Raw genomic sequence first — 25,979 nt, 5'->3', positions numbered from 1 at the left:
GAAGTGATGACAACAGTCAGGCAGGAAGTGATGACAACAGTCAGGCAGTGATGACAACAGTCAGGCAGTGATGACAACAGTCAGTCAGGCAGTGATGACAACAGTCAGGCAGGCAGTGATGACAACAGTCAGGCAGGAAGTGATGACAACAGTCAGGCAGGCAGTGATGACAACAGTCAGGCAGTGATGACAACAGTCAGGCAGGCAGTGATGACAACAGTCAGGCAGGCAGTGATGACAACAGTCAGGCAGGCAGTGATGACAACAGTCAGGCAGGCAGTGATGACAACAGTCAGTCAGGCAGTGATGACAACAGTCAGGCAGGCAGTGATGACAACAGTCAGGCAGGCAGTGATGACAACAGTCAGTCAGGCAGTGATGACAACAGTCAGGCAGTGATGACAACAGTCAGGCAAGCAGTGATGACAACAGTCAGGACAACAATGGGATCAGGTAGCCCAGACAGTAGCAGTGATGACAACAGTCAGGCAGGCAGTGATGACAACAGTCAGCCAGGCAGTGATGACAACAGTCAGGCAGGCAGTGATGACAACAGTCAGGCAGGCAGTGATGACAACAGTCAGGCAGGCAGTGATGACAACAGTCAGGCAGTGATGACAACAGTCAGTCAGGCAGTGATGACAACAGTCAGTCAGGCAGTGATGACAACAGTCAGGCAGGCAGTGATGACAACAGTCAGTCAGGCAGTGATGACAACAGTCAGGCAGGCAGTGATGACAACAGTCAGTCAGGCAGTGATGACAACAGTCAGGCAGGCAGTGATGACAACAGTCAGGCAGGCAGTGATGACAACAGTCAGGCAGGCAGTGATGACAACAGTCAGGCAGTGATGACAACAGTCAGTCAGGCAGTGATGACAACAGTCAGTCAGGCAGTGATGACAACAGTCAGGCAGGCAGTGATGACAACAGTCAGTCAGGCAGTGATGACAACAGTCAGTCAGGCAGTGATGACAACAGTCAGGCAGGCAGTGATGACAACAGTCAGTCAGGCAGTGATGACAACAGTCAGGCAGGCAGTGATGACAACAGTCAGGCAGGCAGTGATGACAACAGTCAGTCAGGCAGTGATGACAACAGTCAGGCAGTGATGACAACAGTCAGTCAGGCAGTGATGACAACAGTCAGGCAGGCAGTGATGACAACAGTCAGTCAGGCAGTGATGACAACAGTCAGGCAGGCAGTGATGACAACAGTCAGTCAGGCAGTGATGACAACAGTCAGGCAGGCAGTGATGACAACAGTCAGTCAGGCAGTGATGACAACAGTCAGGCAGGCAGTGATGACAACAGGCCAACAATGGGATCAGGTAACCCAGACAGTAGCATCTTTTAAGTATAATCCTCGATGTAACGTTTGAATGGGACGATATCAATTTCGTACCTCGTCTTGTCAATTCAATACACACTTTCAACATGGCCCATAACTCTTACTTTATTTTGTCTATACACTATCAACATGGCCCTCAACTCATCTTGTCTATAAACTGTCAACATGACCCATTTTGTGGGGTATGCTTGACCAGTTGGTAGGTAACTGTGGACCCATCTTGTTCACCCAGCGGTCCGCCACTAGACTAGGCCATCGATAAGGTCTACTAGAATAACTAGATTACTCTACTACCTCTTGTTTAGATGTAGAATCTACTCCACTACCCCCTGTTTAGATATACTCCACCACCCCCTGTTTTGATATACTCTACTATCTAGTGTTCTACTCTACTGGGTTATCCTGTGATTAAGCCCAGCTCCCACTACACATTTAGATGAGGCCTGGTGTGTGACAGTTTATTTATGCAAAAAAGCAATATGGCTGACGGGAATCATTCTCAGCCAATCGTTGAGTCACGTGACTGCACGCCCATAGAATCGCGAGCTTTATATAGCGGGGACAAGTGACATCACTTAGGATTTGTCGCAGGCGATACAAGGCGGCTGGACCGTCTTGTCCTAAAAGTTACTTGGTGTTTACATTTTTTTATTTACCAAGTTACCAACCCCTATACTTCAATCATTTATTTTTTAACCCTTTCGAATCGGAAACTAATGTTTTAAAATGTCACCTGTTGACGAACTAGCTCTGCTGGATTTCGACAGGTAAGTCGTCTTGATAAAACTTCCATTGATTGCATAATCTATTCAATAACCAATGGTCGGCCTTTTGTCTTAGTCATCTAAAGTTTAAGTAAAGTAGGCCTAACAAGCTGGCCTAACGGTAGTGTTTGTAACGGTAGGGCCAATCAAATTCAGATCTAGATTTCTAGATCTAATCGTCTGATTTTGAACTGTTAAAATAAATATTCCTGATAATCCTTCGGCTGCCTTAGGCCTTATAATTATTAGATCTAGACTTATCTAGATCTAGAAATCTAGATTAATTTCTAGATTTCTATATTGCTTATAGATCTACTTATAATATAATCTAGATCTAGATTCTCTAGATATGTAGGTCTATCTAGATCTAGCCTCTAGATCTAGATCTAGAATCTAGATACAGATCTAGAGAATCTAATATAGAGATCTAGATCTATCTAGATTTCTAGATCAGATCCAGAGGCGTAGCGGGGGGGGGGGGGGGGGGACATAGATCTATGTCCCCGGGCGCCGACCTTAGGGGGGCGCCAAATTGAAAGTTTGAGGGGGGGGGTGCAAATAAAAAGTTCGATGGGGGTGCAAATCGAAAGTTTGAGGGGGGGGGTGCAAATGAAAAGTTCGAGGGGGAGGGGGGTGTAAATGAAAAGTTCGAGGGGGGGTGCAAATCGAAAGTTTGTCCCCGGGCGCCGGGAGGGGTCGCTACGCCTCTGTCTAGATCTATATCTAGATCTAGATTAGATCTCGTCTAGATTAAGATGTGATGTATATTATTGTAGATCTAATAATCTAGATCTCTAGATTTAAAATCCTAGTCTAGAATCTAGATCAAGATCTACTTTTTTTAGATTCTAAAAATCTAGATCTAGAGATCTAGATCAGATCTGATTATAGATCTAGATGTAGATTCTATAATGATATAATGTTATGAATTGTTATGTCACTGTGACTTCGAAAAAAATAATGGATGATTGTTTAGACTCATAGATCTAGAACTAGATCTAGACATCTAGAATCTAGATCTACCTAGAATCTACATTTGTCCTTCTGTCCGTATGTAGATTATTTTAGACTACCATTCACCAAACTTAAAGTTACAAGTAAACCAATAGCTCAAATGAAAAATAATTAATATATTCTAGATCTATCTCCGTGAATTTAAATGTGTGCGAAAAATTCGTCGCTTGAAATTGTTCTGTTACCCACGAGTCTGTGGATTTAAGTGACGTCATCTAAAGATCCTTGATTGCCGGTACGAAAATAGAACTTGGGATTTATTCAAGTCTAAAATAACAGGATATAGTCAGGGTGGGTTTGTTAAAGGTTCTCAAACTGTTTCATCTCTTGTGGCACAACTTAGTGCCTACTATCCTCACCTGTAGACACTGCATGTAATTAGCTCAGATGAGGACCGAATACCCTACTTGGTCAAAGAACTAATTAGTTTCTCATAGGTTTCATATCACTCCGGGCTTGTCCTCCTCCAATTGAGAAGTTCAAATTTAGTCATTGGCGGAATTCCCGTTAGAACATTTATCTTCCTAGTGGAAGATACTGTTATATTACGGCCAACAAAATTCACCACGGTGTGTGTTCGGGCCATTATTTCACCACTAATTATACTATACTCATCTATCTATATATATATAATTCTCATCGTAGGGACCATGCGAGACACCACCACGTAAACGCACGCCGTTACTCTCTCGCTCTCTAGGCATATAGCTACCACCCCACCACAACAATTCTGGTGAGCTAAGGTGCACCCCGAATGTTCATAATCGTAGAGCCGGGTCGAATTAGTAACGGCTGTTAGGGGCAGATAAGTTAGCTTTTAAGCTATTTGAAACACAGGAGAGGTACGAAGTTCTGCTTGATCTTTTCATTGTTGTCACGGACAGCTGCTTTCGCGGGGGGGGGGGGGGGGGGGGGGGGGGAATGGGAGAGTCAAATTCACTAACTATGAAGTACTGAAAAGTAGAAAATAAAACGTCTAAATTGCAGCGTATGATACGCCGCGGGTCAGCTCGTACACTTCATTTTGTCATATTTGTTGGAAAAGTGTTTTACCATGCTACAATGTTCGTGCTCATTCTTTGTTAATCTCTATAAAGGCTCTGATTTAAGAAAACAAAAAAAATATGTTCGTGCTCATTCTTTGTTAATCTCTATAAAGGCTCTGATTTAAGAAAACAAAAAAAAATATGTTCGTGCTCATTCTTTGTTAATCTCTATAAAGGCTCTGATTTAAGAAAACAAAAAAAAAATATGTTCGTGCTCATTCTTTGTTAATCTCTATAAAGGCTCTGATTTAAGAAAACAAAAAAAAATATGTTCGTGCTCATTCTTTGTTAATCTCTATAAAGGCTCTGATTTAAGAAAACAAAAAAATGCCCTTGCGCAGTTTTCCTCTCCCCTGTTAGATGCCTACATTTGTAATTAACGTAGGGCAATTAAGTCGTAAACTGCCCCGGGTCAGTCAGCACACGAACTAGCAGTTCATTCAAGTTCAGGGATACGTCCGTTTGTTAAGCTTTTATGTTGGTAGGGGGGGGGGCGTGCGTAAGTCTGTAAGTATACATGCTTACATGATGGGAGGGTATTTGGTGTTAGCCCTATCTTGTAGTGTTAGCCCTGTGTGGTAGTGTGATGATGTTAGCCCTATCTTGTAGTGTGATGATGTTAGCCCTATCTTGTAGTGTGATGATGTTAGCCCTATCTGGTAGTGTGATGATTGTAGCCCTATCTGGTAGTGTGATGATTGTAGCCCGATATGGTAGTGTGATGATGTTAGCCCTATCTGGTAGTGTGATGATTGTAGCCCTATGTGGTAGTGTGATGATTGTAGCCCTATCTGGTAGTGTGATGATTGTAGCCCTATGTGGTAGTGTGATGAGTGTAGCCCTATGTGGTAGTGTGATGATTGTAGCTCTATCTGGTAGTGTGATGATTGTAGCCCGATATGGTAGTGTGATGATGTTAGCCCTATCTGGTAGTGTGATGATTGTAGCCCTATGTGGTAGTGTGATGATTGTAGCCCTATCTGGTAGTGTGATGATTGTAGCCCTATGTGGTAGTGTGATGAGTGTAGCCCTATGTGGTAGTGTGATGATTGTAGCCCTATCTGGTAGTGTGATGATTGTAGCCCGATATGGTAGTGTGATGATGTTAGCCCTATCTGGTAGTGTGATGATTGTAGCCCTATGTGGTAGTGTGATGATTGTAGCCCTATCTGGTAGTGTGATGATTGTAGCCCTATGTGGTAGTGTGATGAGTGTAGCCCTATGTGGTAGTGTGATGATTGTAGCCCTATCTGGTAGTGTGATGATTGTAGCCCGATATGGTAGTGTGATGATGTTAGCCCTATCTGGTAGTGTGATGATTGTAGCCCTATGTGGTAGTGTGATGATTGTAGCCCTATCTGGTAGTGTGATGATTGTAGCCCTATGTGGTAGTGTGATGAGTGTAGCCCTATGTGGTATTGTGATGATTGTAGCCCTATCTGGTAGTGTGATGATTGTAGCCCGATATGGTAGTGTGATGATGTTAGCCCTATCTGGTAGTGTGATGATTGTAGCCCTATGTGGTAGTGTGATGATTGTAGCCCTATCTGGTAGTGTGATGATGTTAGCCCTATCTGGTAGTGTGATGATTGTAGCCCTATCTGGTAGTGTGATGATTGTAGCCCTATGTGGTAGTGTGATGATTGGAGCCCTATGTGGTAGTGTGATGATTGTAGCCCTATGTGGTAGTGTGATGATGGTAGCCCTATGTGGTAGTGTGATGATTGTAGCCCTATCTGGTAGTGTGATGATTGTAGCCCTATGTGGTAGTGTGATGATTGTAGCCCTATGTGGTAGTGTGATGATGGTAGCCCTATCTGGTAGTGTGATGATTGTAGCCCTATCTGGTAGTGTGATGATGGTAGCCCTATGTGGTAGTGTGATGATCGTAGCCCTATGTGGTAGTGTCATGTTGTTAGACTTATTTCGTGCTCGTCTGTCGGCCTACTCTATCCCCCCCCCCCCTCCAGTCGAAGTGACGTGACGATGACGTCATGTATCTACACGAGCTTTCAGCCATGACAACTGTGGCTGTTCCAGCAGCTACTGACATTTGTAATGCCATTCTCAGCTGATCAATTATAGGCCTGCAAGTTTGTCTTAGACCGTGACTTGGTCATTTCGACACAACCGCAGTCTGATCTAGACGGGAACAGACCCGAGCGATGCGTGCAGTGTCGCGCGGTTACACCTGCAATTATTGCAACTATTCGCCGTCAAGCGCTGCTAGCATTGTACGCTAATAGCACTACGTCGTCTTCCCTGGCTCCAGGCACCGTGGAGATGCCATCTTATGAAAACATGCGTGGGCTTATGGTGTTAAGTTTAGCGTGTAATGGAAGCATAGGCTCGCATCTTTGACACACCAGTTACCCAATTTGCCTGGAGCTTGACCTGTAACACACCTCTAATCTATCGGCTACTAATTAATTTCTGGCCGCGGCACGAGTGACGCTGTGAACAGTGCAGGTGGTTGGCCTTATCGCAGCAAGTTTGTTAGTAAATACTGGCTCCAGTCGGCGCTTTTAGGCTGGTGGCTAGGCCTCTCAGGGTCATAGAGCTAGGCCTCTCAGGGTCATAGAGCTAGGCCTCTCAGTATCATAGAAGTAGGCCTGTCAGGTCAATGTAGTTTAGCCTTTAGGTCACATAGCTAGGCATGTAGCGATGTTTTTCTTGTAGCTAGGCTATCGTCAGCTTGTGGTCAGGTATGTGGCGTCGTTTGTAGCTAGGCTATCGTCAGCTTGTGGTCAGGTATGTGGCGTTTTTTCTCCTCAGATCTAACAAAGGGGCATCTAAGCAGCGCCGGGATCAAATAAATGCTGAGATAGCCACCATGCGAGACTTACTTCCCCTGCCAGAGTCGTCAAGACAACGGCTGTCTCAGCTCCAGATCATGTCGCTCACCTGCGTGTACATTAGGAAATGTAACGTCTTACACAAACGTGAGTCAGAGAGTCCTTTTACATGTCATCTGTCATGTCATCATATGCCACATATACTCTTCTAAAGCAGCTCAAACATCTGATTTTCCCTGCCATTTAATGGTCCTTCAATCAACACCATTCATGGCCTTATAACGCCACGCAACATTAACCTCCACCCCACACATCACATGTCTGACCAAGATTTTCTCATCTAATCAGGTTTTTTTTTCTTTCAGTCTTTCGATCCAAATCTCAAGAACCTTTTCATTTGCCAGAGTCATTGGACTTTTTCCAGGTCAGTTTGTATTTGCTTACCCCCCCCCCCACTCCACCACACACACACTCTGCCTTTGTATTCAAGAATTGTAGGAGTAAGGACAGCCCAATTTGATCCCACTTCATCATCCACCTACCCACATATCCACAAATCCTTACCTAAAACTATTTTCAACTAGTTTACAAATTTGTCGTACTGTGATAATTTTATAGGCTTGACAGTTTTGTCCTACCTTCAACTTTTCTAATCTTCCTCTAGCCGTCCTACCTTTTGACACTGTGAATTAAAGCACGGATAGTTTCCGTGTCACTGCCTCATACACTTGTGATTGCTGAGTCTTGTCTGAGTCATGTGATACAAGGTGCTGGGGATTTAGGTTAGGTGACTTGTTGTATGGCTCATGTTAGGTGACTTGTTGTATGGCTCATGTTAGGTGACTTGTTGTATGGCTCATGTTAGGTGACTTGTTGTATGGCTCATGTTAGGTGACTTGTTGTATGGCTCATGTTAGGTGACTTGTTGTATGGCTCATGTTAGGTGACTTGTTGTATGGTTGAAGTTAGGTGATTTGTTGTATAGCTGAAGTTAGGTGACTTGTTGTATGGCTGAAGTTAGGTGACTTTATGGTTGAATACAGGTGACTTGTTGTATGGCATAAGTTACATGACTTGTTGTATGGTTGAAGTTAGGTGACTTGTTGTATGGCTGAAGTTAGGTGACTTTATGGTTGAATTCAGGGGACTTGTTGTATGGCATAAGTTACATGACTTGTTGTATGGTTGAAGTTAGGTGACTTGTATGGCTGAATTCAGGTGACTTGTACGTTTGAGTTTAAGGAATTAAGATTACGTTTGTGGCTCTAAATCTGTTATAAAATCAAGTAGCCCTAAGTGTTTTAAGAAAGTAGGCTAGACCTACTTGATTAAAAAGGTAATTTGTAACGTGTGGTTTTCTTACTCGGTAGGTGCTCGTTAAGTCAAGACGTAAGATAACCTTACTAATGTTCTGTAGCCTAAAGATCTATCAGCCTACGCGTTTGTCACGTGATATTTAAATGTGCGCATGAGCAGTGCGGGGCTTTCTTAGACTACTACCTCCGGCCACGCCCTTCCGCGCGGTAACCCCAAGCTGTCCTTGACCTTTAGTATCGTACATAATTTTACTCTAACAAACAAGTCGATATTCCAGTATTGTGTATTCATTGGTCTTACGTATGGGTGTTTGTCAATAGTCCGCCAGCCTGCTTCGCTGTGTTGTTGTAGCCATTGATCCAACCCCCCCCCCTCCCCCAGCCCTAGCGGTGATTGCCTAGCATTAGCCCGGCAATGGGAAATAGATAAAAATAATTATCTAGAAAACACGGGCAGGCAGAACTGGGTTAAAGATTTTCCCAACGAGAAGCGTTGCGGCTATCAGCGCTCCAACACGCCTGCTGTTGCGAAATGGCGGGCTCCTGCCACAACACACGCTGCTGGGAGACACCAGACCCCTCATTGTGCTAGACACAGGCCCAACAAAATAGCATTGACGTCACCAGGTGTGTGAGGTGACAGTCAGGTGACAGGTATTCAAATGAGGACCAGACCCGTGTTAGCCTCGCTCTGGCAGTAATTTAGTCTTACATCATAGGGCTAAAAATAGTCAGACTGCGGAGTTAATTATTCAGGCAGGGCTCGAGGTGTAAAAACAGCTTGTTTTTTTACATTCCAACTCCCGGATATCTAGAGGACCTGTGGTGTCCTTCAAGGCTAGATGTCCTTCAGGACTAGAGATTGGAGATGTTTTTAAAAATTAGAGAATTAGTCCTTCGGGACTAATTGTAGATATCCTTCAAAACTTAATGCAGGTGTTTTAGGAATTAAAGAAAGGAACCAACATACAGTAGGCCTATCTGATAGTAGAAAGTAGCAATACACACTGTGACTAAGAAAGAAAGTAGCAAAACCAGACTGTGACTATGAAAGAAAGTAGCAATACACACTGTGACTAAGAAAGAAAGTAGCAAAACCAGACTGTGACTATGAAAGAAAGTAGCAATACACACTGTGACTAAGAAAGAAAGTAGCAATACCAGACTGTGACTATGAAAGGAAGTAACAATACCAGACTGTGAAAGAAAGTAGACTATGAAAGCAGTCTGTTGACGTCTTCAAATCAACACCAGCCCGAATGACGGTGATAACCCGGGTGACGTCACCTGACCTTTTCACTTGTGACGAGATATCGAGAAAAAGTAGGACGGTTATGCAATAATTGCAGGACCCGGCACTGCTAATGGTGACATTTGTTCACTGCTACACCTGTGGGGGGGGGGGGGGGGGGTCTTTGGTTTCTACTGGCATTTAGTCACTGGTTATAAGTGGTGGATAATGATTAGTAGAATGGTACGGGCTTCAACATCCGGGTATTCATGGGATTAATTCACGTGACCTGAGTATGGATTGTTCTAGAACTTCTGGCTGTTTAACTTAACCCTTGTAAATTGTGCTGTATTTCACCATGCTGGCGTCTTATCAACACTAGCAACGTATGACAACTATCAACACTAGCAAGTCATGACAAGTATCAACTCTAACAAGTCATGACAAGTATCAACACTAGCAAGTCATGACAAGTATCAACACTAGCAAGTCATGACAATGTCAATTACAGCACATTTAATTACACAAGTCAATTACAGCACATTTAATTACACAGGTTAATTATTTACAGCACATTTAATTACACAAGTCAATTACCAGCACATTTAATTACACAAGTCAATTACCAGCACATTTAATTACACAAGTTAATTACAGCACATTTAATTACACAAGTTAATTTCAGCACATTTAATTACACAAGTCAATTACCAGCACATTTAATTACACAAGTTAATTACAGCACATTTAATTACACAAGTTAATTACAGCACATTTAATTACACAAGTTAATTACAGCACATTTAATTAACAAGTGAATATAAGGTCAGGTCTGCACCAGTTAGATGTGTTTTTACAGCTGTAGGGGGTGATTGTTGTTTTTGTTGGACTGGATTGTACTTGCAGACGTCACTCTGACGTCATGTCAAATAAACCTCTTGAGTCACACTTGAAAAATTTTGTTTCTATGTTTGGATCATCACAGTGGATAGCTGTTGTTTGATTTGATAGCTGTATGACGGAATGTTCCCTGGCCATGTGGGGGCTCTTGTTCACAAGTACAGGATTTTCTGTCTTAAAATCTACAGATCATTATCATACTTATTGTCTAACACAATGAATCTCTTCAGTTTACAAAAAAACCTTTGTTACAAGGCCTAGATACACTTTAATACTATAATCAGCTATTGCTATTGTGCTATTGTTAATGTTATACAATCTCTTGTTATCAGACTAACACTATATATATTGATATAAATAAATATATATATATATATATATATATATATATATATATATATATATATATATATATATATATATATATATATATATGTGTGTGTGTGTGTGTGTCTGTGATTGAGTGCACAATAAATGAGGCCTTTATATAAATGGATCATGGGGGAAGCATGCGGTTGTATACAGACTGTGATAAACCCAAGTTATTGTAATTATGATTAAAGTGACCAAAAGAGATTGTTGGCCAGTTTAAAATCACAGTTTAAGTGACCAAAAGAGATTGTTGGCCTGTTTAAAATCACAGTTTAAGTGACCAAAAGAGATTGTTGGCCTGTTTAAAATCACAGTTTAAGTGACCAAAAGAGATTGTTGGCCTGTTTAAAATCACAGTTTAAGTGACCAAAAGAGATTGTTGGCCTGTTTAAAATCACAGTTTAAGTGACCAAAAGAGATTGTTGGCCTGTTTAAAATCACCAAATGGAAAACAACATCTCTTGCTGCACATAAAACAGTTGACTTACGAGCGTTAAGTAAATTGTTGAAGGACTTGATGCAACTGAGCTAAGAAAGTTGAGGGAGATTACTGTCCTGAGAAATGTAACAGTGCAAATCTTAACCTATAGACACACATGTAGAAGGTGATAGATCTGTTTTATGTCAGACCCCTGTACTACAAACATAAACTTTGACTCTTTATATTTATATAAACCTCCGTCGGGGTTTTTCATCCAGGGGTTTATGTCTTGAGGTTTTTTGACCTGGAGCCAATGTACTAACCCCATTCAAATGAAATGGTGTACATTGTTTTAGTTGAGCTGAGTAGAGTATCCGAACTAATCTAGTTGAGCTGAGTATCAACATTTTCCTTCCAACAGGCTTTGACTGGCTTTCTTCTGGTCACCACCAGGGAGGGAAAACTTTTGTACATATCTGAAAATGTCACAGACTTTCTGGGTCACTCCATGGTAAGTCAAAAACTTTTTGCAGAACATCTGCAGTACTCAGAGAACATGTTTCACATACAGGACATGTTCCAAAAAATGTAAAAGTTGTAAGAATATTACTGAGAAGTTGCTCCCATTGTTTCCTGCAGGTGGACATGAAAACACAGGGGGACAGTCTGTTTGATATTGTTGACAAGAGGGACCATGGCGCTGTGCGGGCACAGCTGTTCCAGGGAAGTTCCTTGGACGAGGATTCTGCCTCAGATGTGACCTTCTTTTGTAGGATGAACATGTCCAGGACGTTGAAGCGCCAGTCTGGTTTTGGGGATGTGAAGGTATGTCTGGCCACTTCCTGTATGTCTGGCCACTTCCTGTCCTTGTATGTCTGACCACTTCCTGTCCTTGTATGTCTGGCCACTTCCTGTCCTTGTATGTCTGGCCACTTCCTGTCCTTGTATGTCTGGCCACTTCCTGTCCTTGTATGTCTGGCCACTTCCTGTCCTTGTATGTCTGGCCACTTCCTGTCCTTGTATGTCTGGCCACTTCCTGTCCTTGTATGTCTGACCACTTCCTGTCCTTGTATGTCTGGCCACTTCCTGTCCTTGTATGTCTGGCCACTTCCTGTCCTTGTATGTCTGGCCACTTCCTGTCCTTGTATGTCTGGCCACTTCCTGTCCTTGTATGTCTGGCCACTTCCTGTCCTTGTATGTCTGGCCACTTCCTGTCCTTGTATGTCTGACCTCCTGTCCTTGTATGTCTGGCCACTTCCTGTCCTTGTATGTCTGGCCACTCCCTGTCTTTGTATGTCTGGCCACTTCCTGTCTTTGTATGTCTGGCCACTTCCTGTTCTTGTATGTCTGGCCACTTCCTGTCTTTGTATGTCTGGCCACTTCCTGTCCTTGTATGTCTGGCCACTTCCTGTCCTTGTATGTCTGGCCACTTCCTGTCCTTGTATGTCTGGCCACTTCCTGTCCTTGTATGTCTGGCCACTTCCTGTCTTTGTATGTCTGGCCACTTCCTGTCCTTGTATGTCTGGCCACTTCCTGTCCTTGTATGTCTGGCCACTTCCTGCCTTGTATGTCTGGCCACTTCCTGCCCTTGTATGTCTGGCCACTTCCTGTCTTTGTATGTCTGGCCACTTCCTGTCCTTATATGTCTGGCCACTTCCTGTCCTTGTATGTCTGGCCACTTCCTGTCCTTGTATGTCTGGCCACTTCCTGTCCTTGTATGTCTGGCCACTTCCTGTCCTTGTATGTCTGGCCACTTCCTGTCCTTGTATGTCTGGCCACTTCCTGTCCTTGTATGTCTGGCCACTTCCTGTCCTTGTATGTCTGGCCACTTCCTGTCCTTGTATGTCTGGCCACTTCCTGTCCTTGTATGTCTGGCCACTTCCTGTCCTTGTATGTCTGGCCACTTCCTGTCCTTGTATGTCTGGCCACTTCCTGTCCTTGTATGTCTGGCCACTTCCTGTCCTTGTATGTCTGGCCACTTCCTGTCCTTGTATGTCTGGCCACTTCCTGTCCTTGTATGTCTGGCCACTTCCTGTCCTTGTATGTCTGGCCACTTCCTGTCCTTGTATGTCTGGCCACTTCCTGTCCTTGTATGTCTGGCCACTTCCTGTCCTTGTATGTCTGGCCACTTCCTGTCCTTGTATGTCTGGCCACTTCCTGTCCTTGTATGTCTGGCCACTTCCTGTCCTTGTATGTCTGGCCACTTCCTGTCCTTGTATGTCTGGCCACTTCCTGTCTTTGTATGTCTGGCCACTTCCTGTCCTTGTATGTCTGGCCACTTCCTGTCCTTGTATGTCTGGCCACTTCCTGCCTTGTATGTCTGGCCACTTCCTGCCCTTGTATGTCTGGCCACTTCCTGTCTTTGTATGTCTGGCCACTTCCTGTCCTTATATGTCTGGCCACTTCCTGTCCTTGTATGTCTGGCCACTTCCTGTCTTTGTATGTCTGGCCACTTCCTGTCCTTGTATGTCTGGCCACTTCCTGTCCTTGTATGTCTGGCCACTTCCTGCCTTGTATGTCTGGCCACTTCCTGCCCTTGTATGTCTGGCCACTTCCTGTCTTTGTATGTCTGGCCACTTCCTGTCCTTATATGTCTGGCCACTTCCTGCCCTTGTATGTCTGGCCACTTCCTGTCCTTGTATGTCTGGCCACTTCCTGTCCTTGTATGTCTGGCCACTTCCTGTCCTTGTATGTCTGGCCACTTCCTGTCCTTGTATGTCTGGCCACTTCCTGTCCTTGTATGTCTGGCCACTTCCTGTCCTTGTATGTCTGGCCACTTCCTGTCCTTGTATGTCTGGCCACTTCCTGTCCTTGTATGTCTGGCCACTTCCTGTCCTTGTATGTCTGGCCACTTCCTGTCCTTGTATGTCTGGCCACTTCCTGTCCTTGTATGTCTGGCCACTTCCTGTCCTTGTATGTCTGGCCACTTCCTGTCCTTGTATGTCTGGCCACTTCCTGTCCTTGTATGTCTGGCCACTTCCTGTCCTTGTATGTCTGGCCACTTCCTGTCCTTGTATGTCTGGCCACTTCCTGTCCTTGTATGTCTGGCCACTTCCTGTCCTTGTATGTCTGGCCACTTCCTGTCCTTGTATGTCTGGCCACTTCCTGTCCTTGTATGTCTGGCCACTTCCTGTCCTTGTATGTCTGGCCACTTCCTGTCCTTGTATGTCTGGCCACTTCCTGTCCTTGTATGTCTGGCCACTTCCTGTCCTTGTATGTCTGGCCACTTCCTGTCCTTGTATGTCTGGCCACTTCCTGTCCTTGTATGTCTGGCCACTTCCTGTCCTTGTATGTCTGGCCACTTCCTGTCCTTGTATGTCTGGCCACTTCCTGTCCTTGTATGTCTGGCCACTTCCTGTCCTTGTATGTCTGGCCACTTCCTGTCCTTGTATGTCTGGCCACTTCCTGTCCTTGTATGTCTGGCCACTTCCTGTCCTTGTATGTCTGGCCACTTCCTGTCCTTGTATGTCTGGCCACTTCCTGTCCTTGTATGTCTGGCCACTTCCTGTCCTTGTATGTCTGGCCACTTCCTGTCCTTGTATGTCTGGCCACTTCCTGTCCTTGTATGTCTGGCCACTTCCTGTCCTTGTATGTCTGGCCACTTCCTGTCCTTGTATGTCTGGCCACTTCCTGTCTTTGTATGTCTGGCCACTTCCTGTCCTTGTATGTCTGGCCACTTCCTGTCCTTGTATGTCTGGCCACTTCCTGCCTTGTATGTCTGGCCACTTCCTGCCCTTGTATGTCTGGCCACTTCCTGTCTTTGTATGTCTGGCCACTTCCTGTCCTTATATGTCTGGCCACTTCCTGTCCTTGTATGTCTGGCCACTTCCTGTCTTTGTATGTCTGGCCACTTCCTGTCCTTGTAAGTCTGGCCACTTCCTGTCCTTGTATGTCTGGCCACTTCCTGCCTTGTATGTCTGGCCACTTCCTGCCCTTGTATGTCTGGCCACTTCCTGTCTTTGTATGTCTGGCCACTTCCTGTCCTTATATGTCTGGCCACTTCCTGTCCTTGTATGTCTGGCCACTTCCTGTCCTTGTATGTCTGGCCACTTCCTGTCCTTGTATGTCTGGCCACTTCCTGTCCTTGTATGTCTGGCCACTTCCTGTCCTTGTATGTCTGGCCACTTCCTGTCCTTGTATGTCTGGCCACTTCCTGTCCTTGTATGTCTGGCCACTTCCTGTCCTTGTATGTCTGGCCACTTCCTGTCCTTGTATGTCTGGCCACTTCCTGTCCTTGTATGTCTGGCCACTTCCTGTCCTTGTATGTCTGGCCACTTCCTGTCCTTGTATGTCTGGCCACTTCCTGTCCTTGTATGTCTGGCCACTTCCTGTCCTTGTATGTCTGGCCACTTCCTGTCCTTGTATGTCTGGCCACTTCCTGTCCTTGTATGTCTGGCCACTTCCTGTCCTTGTATGTCTGGCCACTTCCTGTCCTTGTATGTCTGGCCACTTCCTGTCCTTGTATGTCTGGCCACTTCCTGTCCTTGTATGTCTGGCCACTTCCTGTCCTTGTATGTCTGGCCACTTCCTGTCCTTGTATGTCTGGCCACTTCCTGTCCTTGTATGTCTGGCCACTTCCTGTCCTTGTATGTCTGGCCACTTCCTGTCCTTGTATGTCTGGCCACTTCCTGTCCTTGTATGTCTGGCCACTTCCTGTCCTTGTATGTCTGGCCACTTCCTGTCCTTGTATGTCTGGCCACTTCCTTGTCTGCAGCATCACATGTAAAGTCATGTGGTGAAGTACATCTTTACTGCTGCAGGTATCACCTAAGCCTATATGTCAGCGTCATTTTTAAAAAAATGTTGACGACAAATCATAAAAGTTTTATTTTAATAATTAATAACAGTTCTATTTTAGTAATTAAAACACTAAAGCCGCTTGTTTTATTAAATTAGAAAGCCCCAAATGTAACTTGAAAATACCTTGGCTCAGAAATAAATATTTGTTTAATTCTAATTATGCATTGCTGCTGTCCAAGTTAATTACTGCTATGATATGACAACTCTTGGATTTCATGATGTCTTTAATGGCATGTCCTAGTGGGACATGTCCTAGTGGGACACTCAAATAGATGCATCAAGCTAGTCATCATGCCAGTCAATTAGTCTGATTAAGGTCCGCTAGCTTTAATTATTAGAGTGGTTGTCATAGCCCATTAAGTGTGTTTTTGTCTTGATCTGGTTACACAAGTCTAACTATAGTAAGATGGTTCTTAAAACAACAGACAGAGCTCAGCTAACTAGTTCAACAACAGGAAATGTTTGCTTGGTGCCCTCCTTGTTACACCAACACACTACCTGGACTTGTAACACCTGTACAACAGCCTTTCACACAAGCTCATATGCAAATGAACTATTGGTTTTAATTTATGACCTACAAAAGAAAACAGTGCCCCGGGCAGCAGGTCTAAATAATGACCTGTCACCCTTAGCCTCCCAGCCTAGGGGAGACAATTTTCTACCTGCCAGTTTAAAGGGGAGCTACTCTACTGAAGATCATACATGTCATTGCCTGTACCATAATGTACATTCAATAACTCATACATGTCAGTCTACTGTCCTCATTGTCAGCTAGTGTCAGTCATTCAGCCAGTCACTCTGTCAGTCATTCAAGCTGAGCCAACTTCACAATGAGGTCACAAATTATAAAATAAGCATTTACTTTGATTTAGTAATTGACACCAATAAAATTTGATCTACTTGTTGACACCAATAAAATTTGATCAAGTAGTTGTAACACCAATACAATTTGAACTCTGCAGGTGATGCATGTGCGTGGTCACTTTATTCGCACCACAGCCACAGAGAGTCCTGCTGAGAGTGTGTTCATGGCCACTTGCTCCCCCCTCATCACCCCTGACCTGAAAGAAAATCTCATCCAGAACAACACAATGGTCTTTAAAACTGTGCACCAGCTGGATATGGCCTTTGTTGAGATCACTAAAACGTAAGTCTGACCTACCCTAATGTTTGTTGAGATCACTAAAACGTAAGTCTGACCTACCCTAATGTTTGTTGAGATCACTAAAACGTAAGTCTGACCTACTCTAATGTTTGTTGAGATCACTAAAACGTAAGTCTGACCTACCCTAATGTTTGTTGAGATCACTAAAACGTAAGTCTGACCTACCGTAATGTTTGTTGAGATCACTAAAACGTAAGTCTGAGCTGACCTACCCTAATGTTTGTTGAGATCACTAAAACGTAAGTCTGACCTACTCTAATGTTTGTTGAGATCACTAAAACGCAAGTCTGAGCTGACCTACCCTAATGTTTGTTGAGATCACTAAAACGTAAGTCTGACCTACTCTAATGTTTGTTGAGATCACTAAAACGCAAGTCTGAGCTGACCTACCCTAATGTTTGTTGAGATCACTAAAACGTAAGTCTGACCTACCCTAATGTTTGTTGAGATCACTAAAACGTAAGTCTGACCTACCCTAATGTTTGTTGAGATCACTAAAACGTAAGTCTGACCTACCCTAATGTTTGTTGAGATCACTAAAACGTAAGTCTGACCTACCCTAATGTTTGTTGAGATCACTAAAACGCAAGTCTGAGCTGACCTACCCTTATGTTTATTTAGTGCTGACCTCGTGTGTTTGTTTATTTAGTGCTGAGTACCATCTAGGCTACAGTTGTGAGGATCTGAGCAACAAGTCATGGTACGCCATGTTGCACCCAGAAGACATCCATGAAGCAAAAGATAAACATTTGCAACGTAAGCAAAAATTTTTTCTTATATAAAAAAGTCTAACTGCTATTTGAACTGGTGTTTGAACATTTTTTATCGTGTGACTTAATGTGAGCCTCTTGTTGATGTGTTCTCCCTGTTTGTGTTGCCAGTAATTCGCTCTAACCATGAGATGGGCTGTATGATGACTGTCCGCATGTTGAAGGCAGATGGCAGCCTGCTGTGGGTCAACATTGTCATGCACGTCAGACAGGCCACAGCTGCCCAGAATGACGACCCTTTGATAGTGTGCATCAATCAAGTTATTGAGTAAGTTTACCTTGAGATATCTGTGTGTAGATCACACACTCAGAACATGGGCTCTTGAGAATTTTTCTACACTTCACCAAAAGTACAGTTTATTTCTGGAAAGATTTTAAAATAAATGATAAAAATGTTAAGACCTAACACCAATCCTTGCTGATAAAATCTTGAGACATCCAAATCTTTGCCTGATAAAAATGTTGAGACTTATCCAAATCTTTGCCTATTGTTACAGTGCCCAGGAAGCCTACCAAATCAAAGTTCAAGGCCATATGTTCTCCGTGTTCCCAAACCGTCCCCATGAACTGTGGGGAGGCCAACAGTCCGCAGTGAGCCCTTCAGACGCCAGCAGTGGTCATTGGATGCCCCCTGCCATGATGCCCTACCCCAGCAACATTCCCAGCTACATCTCTGGGCACCCCGCAGCCTACAATGGGCTGTACAACCCAGTGGTCCCCCCCATCAGGTTAAACAAGTCTGAGATGGCCAATGTCCAGTCAGACCAGCTCAAGGCTATCCTCAAGAGAAAGATCCAGGGCCAAGCTGGTTCTTGTAAGCCCAGCAAGGTGGCCAAGACAAGTTGGGAGGGCAACCCAGGAGGAGCCAGCTACTCCAGTACACAGCCAGGCATTCCTCTGCTGGAAGACTTTGGACAGGTTGCTGCCCATTCTGAATGCCAAGGTCAGACAATGCAGGTCCTACAGCCCCTCAACTACAGGGTGGGTGTGATGACAGCCAAGCAGTGCAGCAGGTACTCCCCGCCCCTCATGTCCAAGATGTCCAGGTTCTCTGAGCAGGTGGTCCCTGATGTCAACCTGCCTGACTCCTACCTCACCCCTGACCCCTCACCTATTTCGTCTCCTGAGCCTTCGTATGTCCATGTGAAGAGTGAGGTGCTGGAGGTCAGGGATGACCCTGGGAGAGTCAACATCCTACAAGCTCTGGAGAAACTGGCAGCGCTGGAGAACTTGCCACCCAAAGCCCCAGCTATCAGGCTGTGTGCTCAAGCAGGGAACACGGCCAGAAAAAGTAAGGAACTTGCAGGGAACGCAGCCAAGAAGAGTAAGGAACTTCCAGTTTTTGATGCTATTGATATTGATAACTTTTTCGACACACTGAGAGCACCATTAGCAAAAGCATTGCCAGAGATGGAAGTTGTGCCACAGGACATGCCAGAGCTTTGTGACATCAAGAGCGAGTGCCTGGAGCTGGCTGTAGAAAACATACCCAACTTTGCAGCATTGAAAGAGGAGCGGTCAAGCCCAGTCCATGTCCCCTCTATGTTGTCTGGCCAACAGGATCTTGAGCCTGCAGTCATGCCAGAGTCGTACTTGCTTCCTACCCCAGACTTCCAGACGGCTGCTGAAGGAAGGCCCAGAGCTCTGACCCCTGCAGGAGCCCAGGAGAACCTCCAGGACCTGCTCAGCTATTTCTCTGATGACGGCATGTCACCACTGCACATGAGCGGCTCACTGCTGGACAGTTCGGCCTCTGATGACCAGTTCACCCAGTCCTATCAGAAACCCTTCTTCATGGAGTCCCCATGCAGCTTGCCACTTGACCATATGGAAGGGGAGTTGAGTCCACAGTCCAATACCTCTTCGCTGGCCGGAGAGGATGACTATTTGGATGATCACTCCACTTTCACCTTGGATCTGGCACTCAATGTCCTCCATGTTCAGCAGGACAGAGAGGACCTGTGTCCAATGAAAGAGCGGGATGTCCTCACCATGCCCGAGGACTTGAAGCTGGACTTCATGACAGAGTTTTTCTTGCCACCACAGGGTTAGTTACATTTTTTTTTTACAAGTTATTTTTGACTTGAAAAACAAATGTGCAATATAATTGATTGAGTTATGTTGCTGAAGAGAATGTTCTTGTTGCAGGTTCCCTGATCAAACACGGCCAGTAGGCTTCCTGTAGAGTACAACTACACCCCTCCACAAAGTATGGCATATTGTCATTCATCTCTAACCAGGCTGCTGGATCAGCTGACAGTGACATCAGGCCCATGTCACCAGTGCACTGCCGGACAGTGACGGTGACATCTGCTGTCATCAAGCTGCAGGACAGCGGCAAGAAGACAAATGTCTTGCTGTTTGAAGACTTTGTCTGCTTGACAACTTTTACAAACTTTACCTCCAGATGAGTCGAATGGCTGCGTCTGTCTTTTTGTAGCTCCAGTAGATTTCATGCCTCTTGTTATTTGTAACAAATGATTGGACCAAAAGATTGAAACATAATGTTGCATAATGATTCCTCAAAGCTTTATCAAAGTTTACAATTCACTATTTTCATTGATACAAATTTTAAGCATTCCAATTTATTTATTTTTAAATTTTTCGCTTTGCTTTTATTCATCTTTATAAACATAATTTTTTTTAATGAAATCATCAATGCTCAAAATGAAAGATACCTTTTTTTTATTTACCTGTAGCTTTAAAAAGCCAATGTTTAGATCATACAGATAATGTTACCTGTGTGTTGATCACTCAGGTGATGTTACCTGTGTGTTGATCACTCAGGTGATGTTACCTGTGTGTTGATCACTCACGTGATGTTACCTGTGTGTAGATCACTCAGCTGATGTTACCTGTGTGTGATAATGATGTTACCTGTGTGTTGATCACTCAGGTGGTGTTACCTGTGTGTTGATCACTCAGGTGATGTTACCTGTGTGTTGATCACTCACGTGATGTTACCTGTGTGTAGATCACTCAGCTGATGTTACCTGTGTGTAGATCACTCAGCTGATGTTACCTGTGTCTTGATCACTCAGGTGATGTTACCTGTGTGTGATAATGATGTTTGATGTGTGTTGATCACTCAGGTGATGTTACCTGTGTGTGATAATGATGTTTGATGTGTGTTGATCACTCAGGTGATGTTACCTGTGTGTAGATCACTCAGGTGATGTTACCTGTGTGTTGATCACTCAGGTGATGTTACCTGTGTGTTGATCACTCAGGTGATGTTACCTGTGTGTTGATCACTAGGGTGATGTTACCTGTGTGTAGATCACTCAGGTGGTGTTCCCTGTGTGTTGATCACTCAGGTGATGTTACCTGTGTGTAGATCACTCAGGTGATGTTACCTGTGTGTGATAATGTTACCTGTGTGTTGATCACTCAGGTGATGTTACCTGTGTGTAGATCACTCAGGTGATGTTACCTGTGTCTTGATCACTCAGGTGATGTTACCTGTGTGTAGATCACGCAGCTGATGTTACCTGTGTGTAGATCACTCAGGTGATGTTACCTGTGTGTTGATCACTCAGGTGATGTTACCTGTGTGTGATAATGATGTTACTTGCGTGTTGATCACTCAGGTGATGTTACCTGTGTGTAGATCACTCAGGTGATGTTACCTGTGTGTTGATCACTCAGGTGATGTTACCTGTGTGTGATAATGATGTTTGATGTGTGTTGATCACTCAGGTGATGTTACCTGTATGTTGATCACTCAGGTGATGTTACCTGTGTGTTGATCACACAGGTGAGAATGTTTTTCTTATAACTATATTATAAACAAACATTTTGTTGTTTCATCTTTAAATGTCATGAGCAAAATGTCAGATGACTTGTTTACTTGTCTTATTAATGTCATATGACTTTTATTGTTCATTGTGCTCTCATTTTAATATTGGATGACTTTTTGACTTGATCATCATCGCACAACCAAAGTCAGATGACTTAGATACTGTGTATATCTATCACCCTCATAATTTTCCTTTATGCATTTGACTTTAGATTGTTGGCTTTAAATGTTGGCTAAATTTTCAATTTTTAATCATTGATTTAACTTTCATGTGCAGGTCACATGACTGTTTGTGTCTTATATTCTCTGTGATGATATGCCAGCAGCTTGAGACAGGTACAGTGACACATTTGACATCTGCCCTCACTGACAAGAGTGGTCTCATGTACGTTGACTAAATCTTTTCCTGGATATAGGGCAGTAGCGGGGTCTAGCCAAGTTCTCTCCCAGAGGATATTTTCTGTATTTTGACTATTTGTTTTGACTCTACGCTGGCCGTAGAGGTGAGAAAACAAAGTTCAAAGGTACGGCCTTGACATTGTATGCTGGACATACTCTTGGCTTAGTTAAAGTATGCATAATTCTAGGGAGATGGTCCCCATAATTCTAGGGAGATGGTCCCCATAATTCTAGGGAGATGGTCCCCATAATTCTAGGGAGATGGCCCCCATAATTCTAGGGAGATGGCCCCCATAATTCTAGGGAGATGGCCCCCATAATTCTAGGGAGATGGTCCCCATAATTCTAGGGAGATGGTCCCCATAATTCTAGGGAGATGGCCCCATAATTCTAGGGAGATGGTCCCCATAATTCTAGGGAGATGGCCCCCATAGATCTAGGAAGATGGTCCCCATAATTCTAGGGAGATGGTCCCCATAATTCTAGGGAGATGGCCCCCATAATTCTAGGGAGATGGTCCCCATAATTCTAGGGAGATGGCCCCATAATTCTAGGGAGATGGTCCCCATAATTCTAGGGAGATGGCCCCCATAGATCTAGGAAGATGGCCCCTTACCGTGACTTAAGAAGGAATCAGCGAGAAAGTACCTAGTGTCTATACTGGTATGCTGGCACGCCTGGGGCCTGGGTATTTTCTCCAGGCATTCACTTTGTATGGTCACCATTATCTAACAACTGGTCATAGCGATGGCCAGTCTAAAGACCACTCTACCACCTGTCTAGTTGTCACTGTCCAACTTGAAGTCACCTGACTGATTAAGTTACCTGAGTGACAGTCACCTGACTGATTAAGTTACCTGGCTGTGTGTGTTATACCTGCCTTTGATGTGTTGTATCAGCCTCTCTTGTTGCAAGTTTTGTGTTTTCATGTGCCTTCATGTTCACTACCGCACTGAATCTTTGTTGCAAGTTTTGTGTTTTCATGTGCCTTCATGTTCACTACCGCACTGAATCTTTGGTCACCCAGAGTGTACCCATCAATAAAACATTTATCCTCAGCTTCTTGCTTTGTCTTTATTTTTACAGTTTTAAGTGCAAACATTGCCATAAACATAGAGAATCAAATGTATAAATTATGAAATACAATCCTAATCACTGAGAATCACAATTATAAAATAGTTTTCCTGTTGGTGGAGGAAAGCCTAGTTTTCTGGCCAAAGAACAATTATGATGAATCAAGCAACCAAACTAGATAGAAACCAAGAAAGTGTTGAGAGACAGCCAACAATTATGATGAATCAAGCAACCTAACTAGATAGAAACCAAGAAAGTGTTGAGAGATAGGAAAGAAAGAACATTAAAATCACCCTTGTAGTATCGTGCTATCTCCTCCAGACGATGTGGGATCCTTGATAAAAGTTGGAATTAAAAACTTTTACAACCATCAAGTAGTTCTCTCATAAGGCCTCTGGGATCCTTGATAAAAGTTGGAATTAAAAACTTTTACAACCATCAAGTAGTTCTCTCAGAAGGCCTCTGGGATCCTTGATAAAAGTTGGAATTTAAAACTTTTACAACCATCAAGTAGTTCTCTCATAAGGCCTGTGGGATCCTTGATAAAAGTTGGAATTAAAAACTTTTACTACCATCAAGTAGTTCTCTCATAGGGCCTGTAGCCAATTAAATATAAAGCCTTTATCTTTATGTCCATAAGCCCTTATTTTTAAGGCCCGTAAGCATCTGTAAGGCCTTTGCCTTTATATGACAAGGCCCGCAAGCCTTTATATGGCAATGCCCGTACTTCAGCCATTAAATGAAGAGTTACTGTCCTTCGCTTCAGAGTATATTGAGAGAAAGCGATTTGGGTTATCAACTAGTACACAAAAAAACTTTACGTTATTCAAGGGCCAACTTCACTCTATACATGGGCCTACTACATCTTATATAAGGGCCAACTACATCGTATTCAAGGGCCAACTTCACTCTATACATGGGCCAACTACATCTTATAGATGGGCCAACCATCCTATACATTGGCCAACTACATTTTATACATGGGCCAACCACCCTACACATGGGCCTATTACATTTTATACATGGGCCAACTACCCTATACATGGGCCTATTACATTTTATACATGGGCCAACCACCCTATACATTGGCCAACAACATCTTACACATGGGCCAACCACCCTATACATGGGCCAACCACCCTATACATGGGCCAATTACATCTTATACATGGGCCAACTACATCTTATACATGGGCCAACCACCCTATACATGGGGCAATTACATCTTATACATGGGCCAATTACATCTTATACATGGGCCAACTACATCTTATACATGGGCCAACTACATCTTACACATGGGCCAACCATCCTATACATGGGCCAACAACCCTATACATGGGCCAATTACATCTTATACATGGCGCCCCTCCCCCCCCCCCCCCGAAAAAATTCTACACCCCCCCCCCCCGAACGAAATGAAATTTATATAATTTATATAGAAAATATATACTTTTAACAGTGTCCGTCCGTCCGCCACCCCCCCCCCCCCCACCGGAGAAAGTCTACCCCCCCCCCCCCCCCCCCCCCGAAAATTTCAAGTGCCCCCCCCCCCCCCGGAGAAAAAAGTCTGGAAGAAACACTGGCTTAAAATGAGCTTTTCAATTAATTTTTCTACGACCTTTTGGCGCCCCCTTAGGGTCGGCGCCAGGGGCTGCCGCCCCACCCTCCCTCCCCTAGCTACGCCACTGTATATGGCCGGCTACACATCCACTCCCTCACAAAGCACGTAACGTAAGGGAGAGGATAAAATGATCTTACTAAAACGACATTATTCTGTTTACCTCCCTTGTGCAAAAAAAAAGCCTAAATCAGAATAGTAATTTATGATGGGATAATAGTAATAAAATAAACAGGGAGTGATCTCCCCTAAACTTTCTCGAATATTCTTATATAAAACAACAGGGGATGGGAACTCGGGCTATAGACATGATTTTTAACCCATTTTAAATACTTAAAGTTTTAAAAATAGAATAAAATCTCGTAGACAAAAGAATTGCACACCAAGTGAACGCCAAATAAAAAAGTGCATAATAGTGCGCAATATTATTTGTACTTTATAAATTTACATGCGTTTTTTGAGAAATCGGAAATAGCGTAAATTAGTATTTCCGGTCAACGGAAATTACTCAAAATTTGACAGAAGATAGAGAATTAGATCTTTTACTTACATGTGAAATTTCATTTATCTATCTGAAATAGTACTCAAGCAGTGTTTCTTCCAAACTTTCTCCGGGGGGGGGGGGGGGGGCACTTGAAATTTTCGGGGGGGGGGGGCGGTAGACTTTCTTCGGAGGGGCGGACACTGTTAAAAGTATATATTTTCTATATAAATTATATAAATTTCATTTCGTTCGGGGTGGGGGGGGGGGGTGGGGGCGGTAAAAAATATCGGGGGGGGGGGGGGGCTTCGCCCCCCCACCCCCGAAGAGATACCTGGAAGAAACTCTGTACTCAAGTTATAGGCTTTTGAAAAATTCAAAGTAGAAAAAGTACCACTTCCGGTTATCGGAAATCGCTCAAAAGTTGATACGGATCTACGATTTTGAAAAAATACTTATATATGAAATTTCATCAACCTAGCTGTAACGGTACTCAAGTTATCGTGTTTACACACACACAGACACACAGACAGACAGACACACAGACATACGGACAAGATTGCAAAATTATGTTTTTTCGTATCACGATTACAATACTTTCTCTATACTTCGTATATACGAGAAAGTAAAAATTGTAGCCACGCCATAATAAACTTGTCTTG

The 25,979-nt window shown here is 43.8% G+C and overlaps 1 protein-coding gene across 1 annotated transcript; it reads left to right on the top strand.

Moving 5' to 3' along the window:
• The first annotated feature begins 1,915 nt into the window (after positions 1-1,915).
• Positions 1,916-23,199, top strand: LOC131935567 (uncharacterized). The gene is made up of 10 exons (XM_059292042.1): positions 1,916-2,116; positions 6,949-7,115; positions 7,334-7,392; positions 11,630-11,719; positions 11,848-12,033; positions 16,971-17,155; positions 17,823-17,929; positions 18,055-18,211; positions 18,441-19,990; positions 20,092-23,199. The coding sequence occupies exons 1-10, from the start codon at positions 2,076-2,078 to the stop codon at positions 20,115-20,117; spliced, it is 2,568 nt and encodes an 855-aa protein (XP_059148025.1). The 5' UTR covers positions 1,916-2,075; the 3' UTR covers positions 20,118-23,199.
• The last annotated feature ends 2,780 nt before the right edge of the window (positions 23,200-25,979 follow it).

This window comes from Physella acuta, unplaced genomic scaffold, assembly GCF_028476545.2.
Source record: "Physella acuta isolate Inbredline_101_S28 unplaced genomic scaffold, ASM2847654v3 ptg000148l, whole genome shotgun sequence".
Lineage (NCBI taxonomy): Eukaryota > Metazoa > Mollusca > Gastropoda > Physidae > Physella > Physella acuta.
The sequence above is the reverse complement of the archived record's forward strand: the minus strand, read 5'-3'. Positions and strand labels throughout refer to the sequence as shown.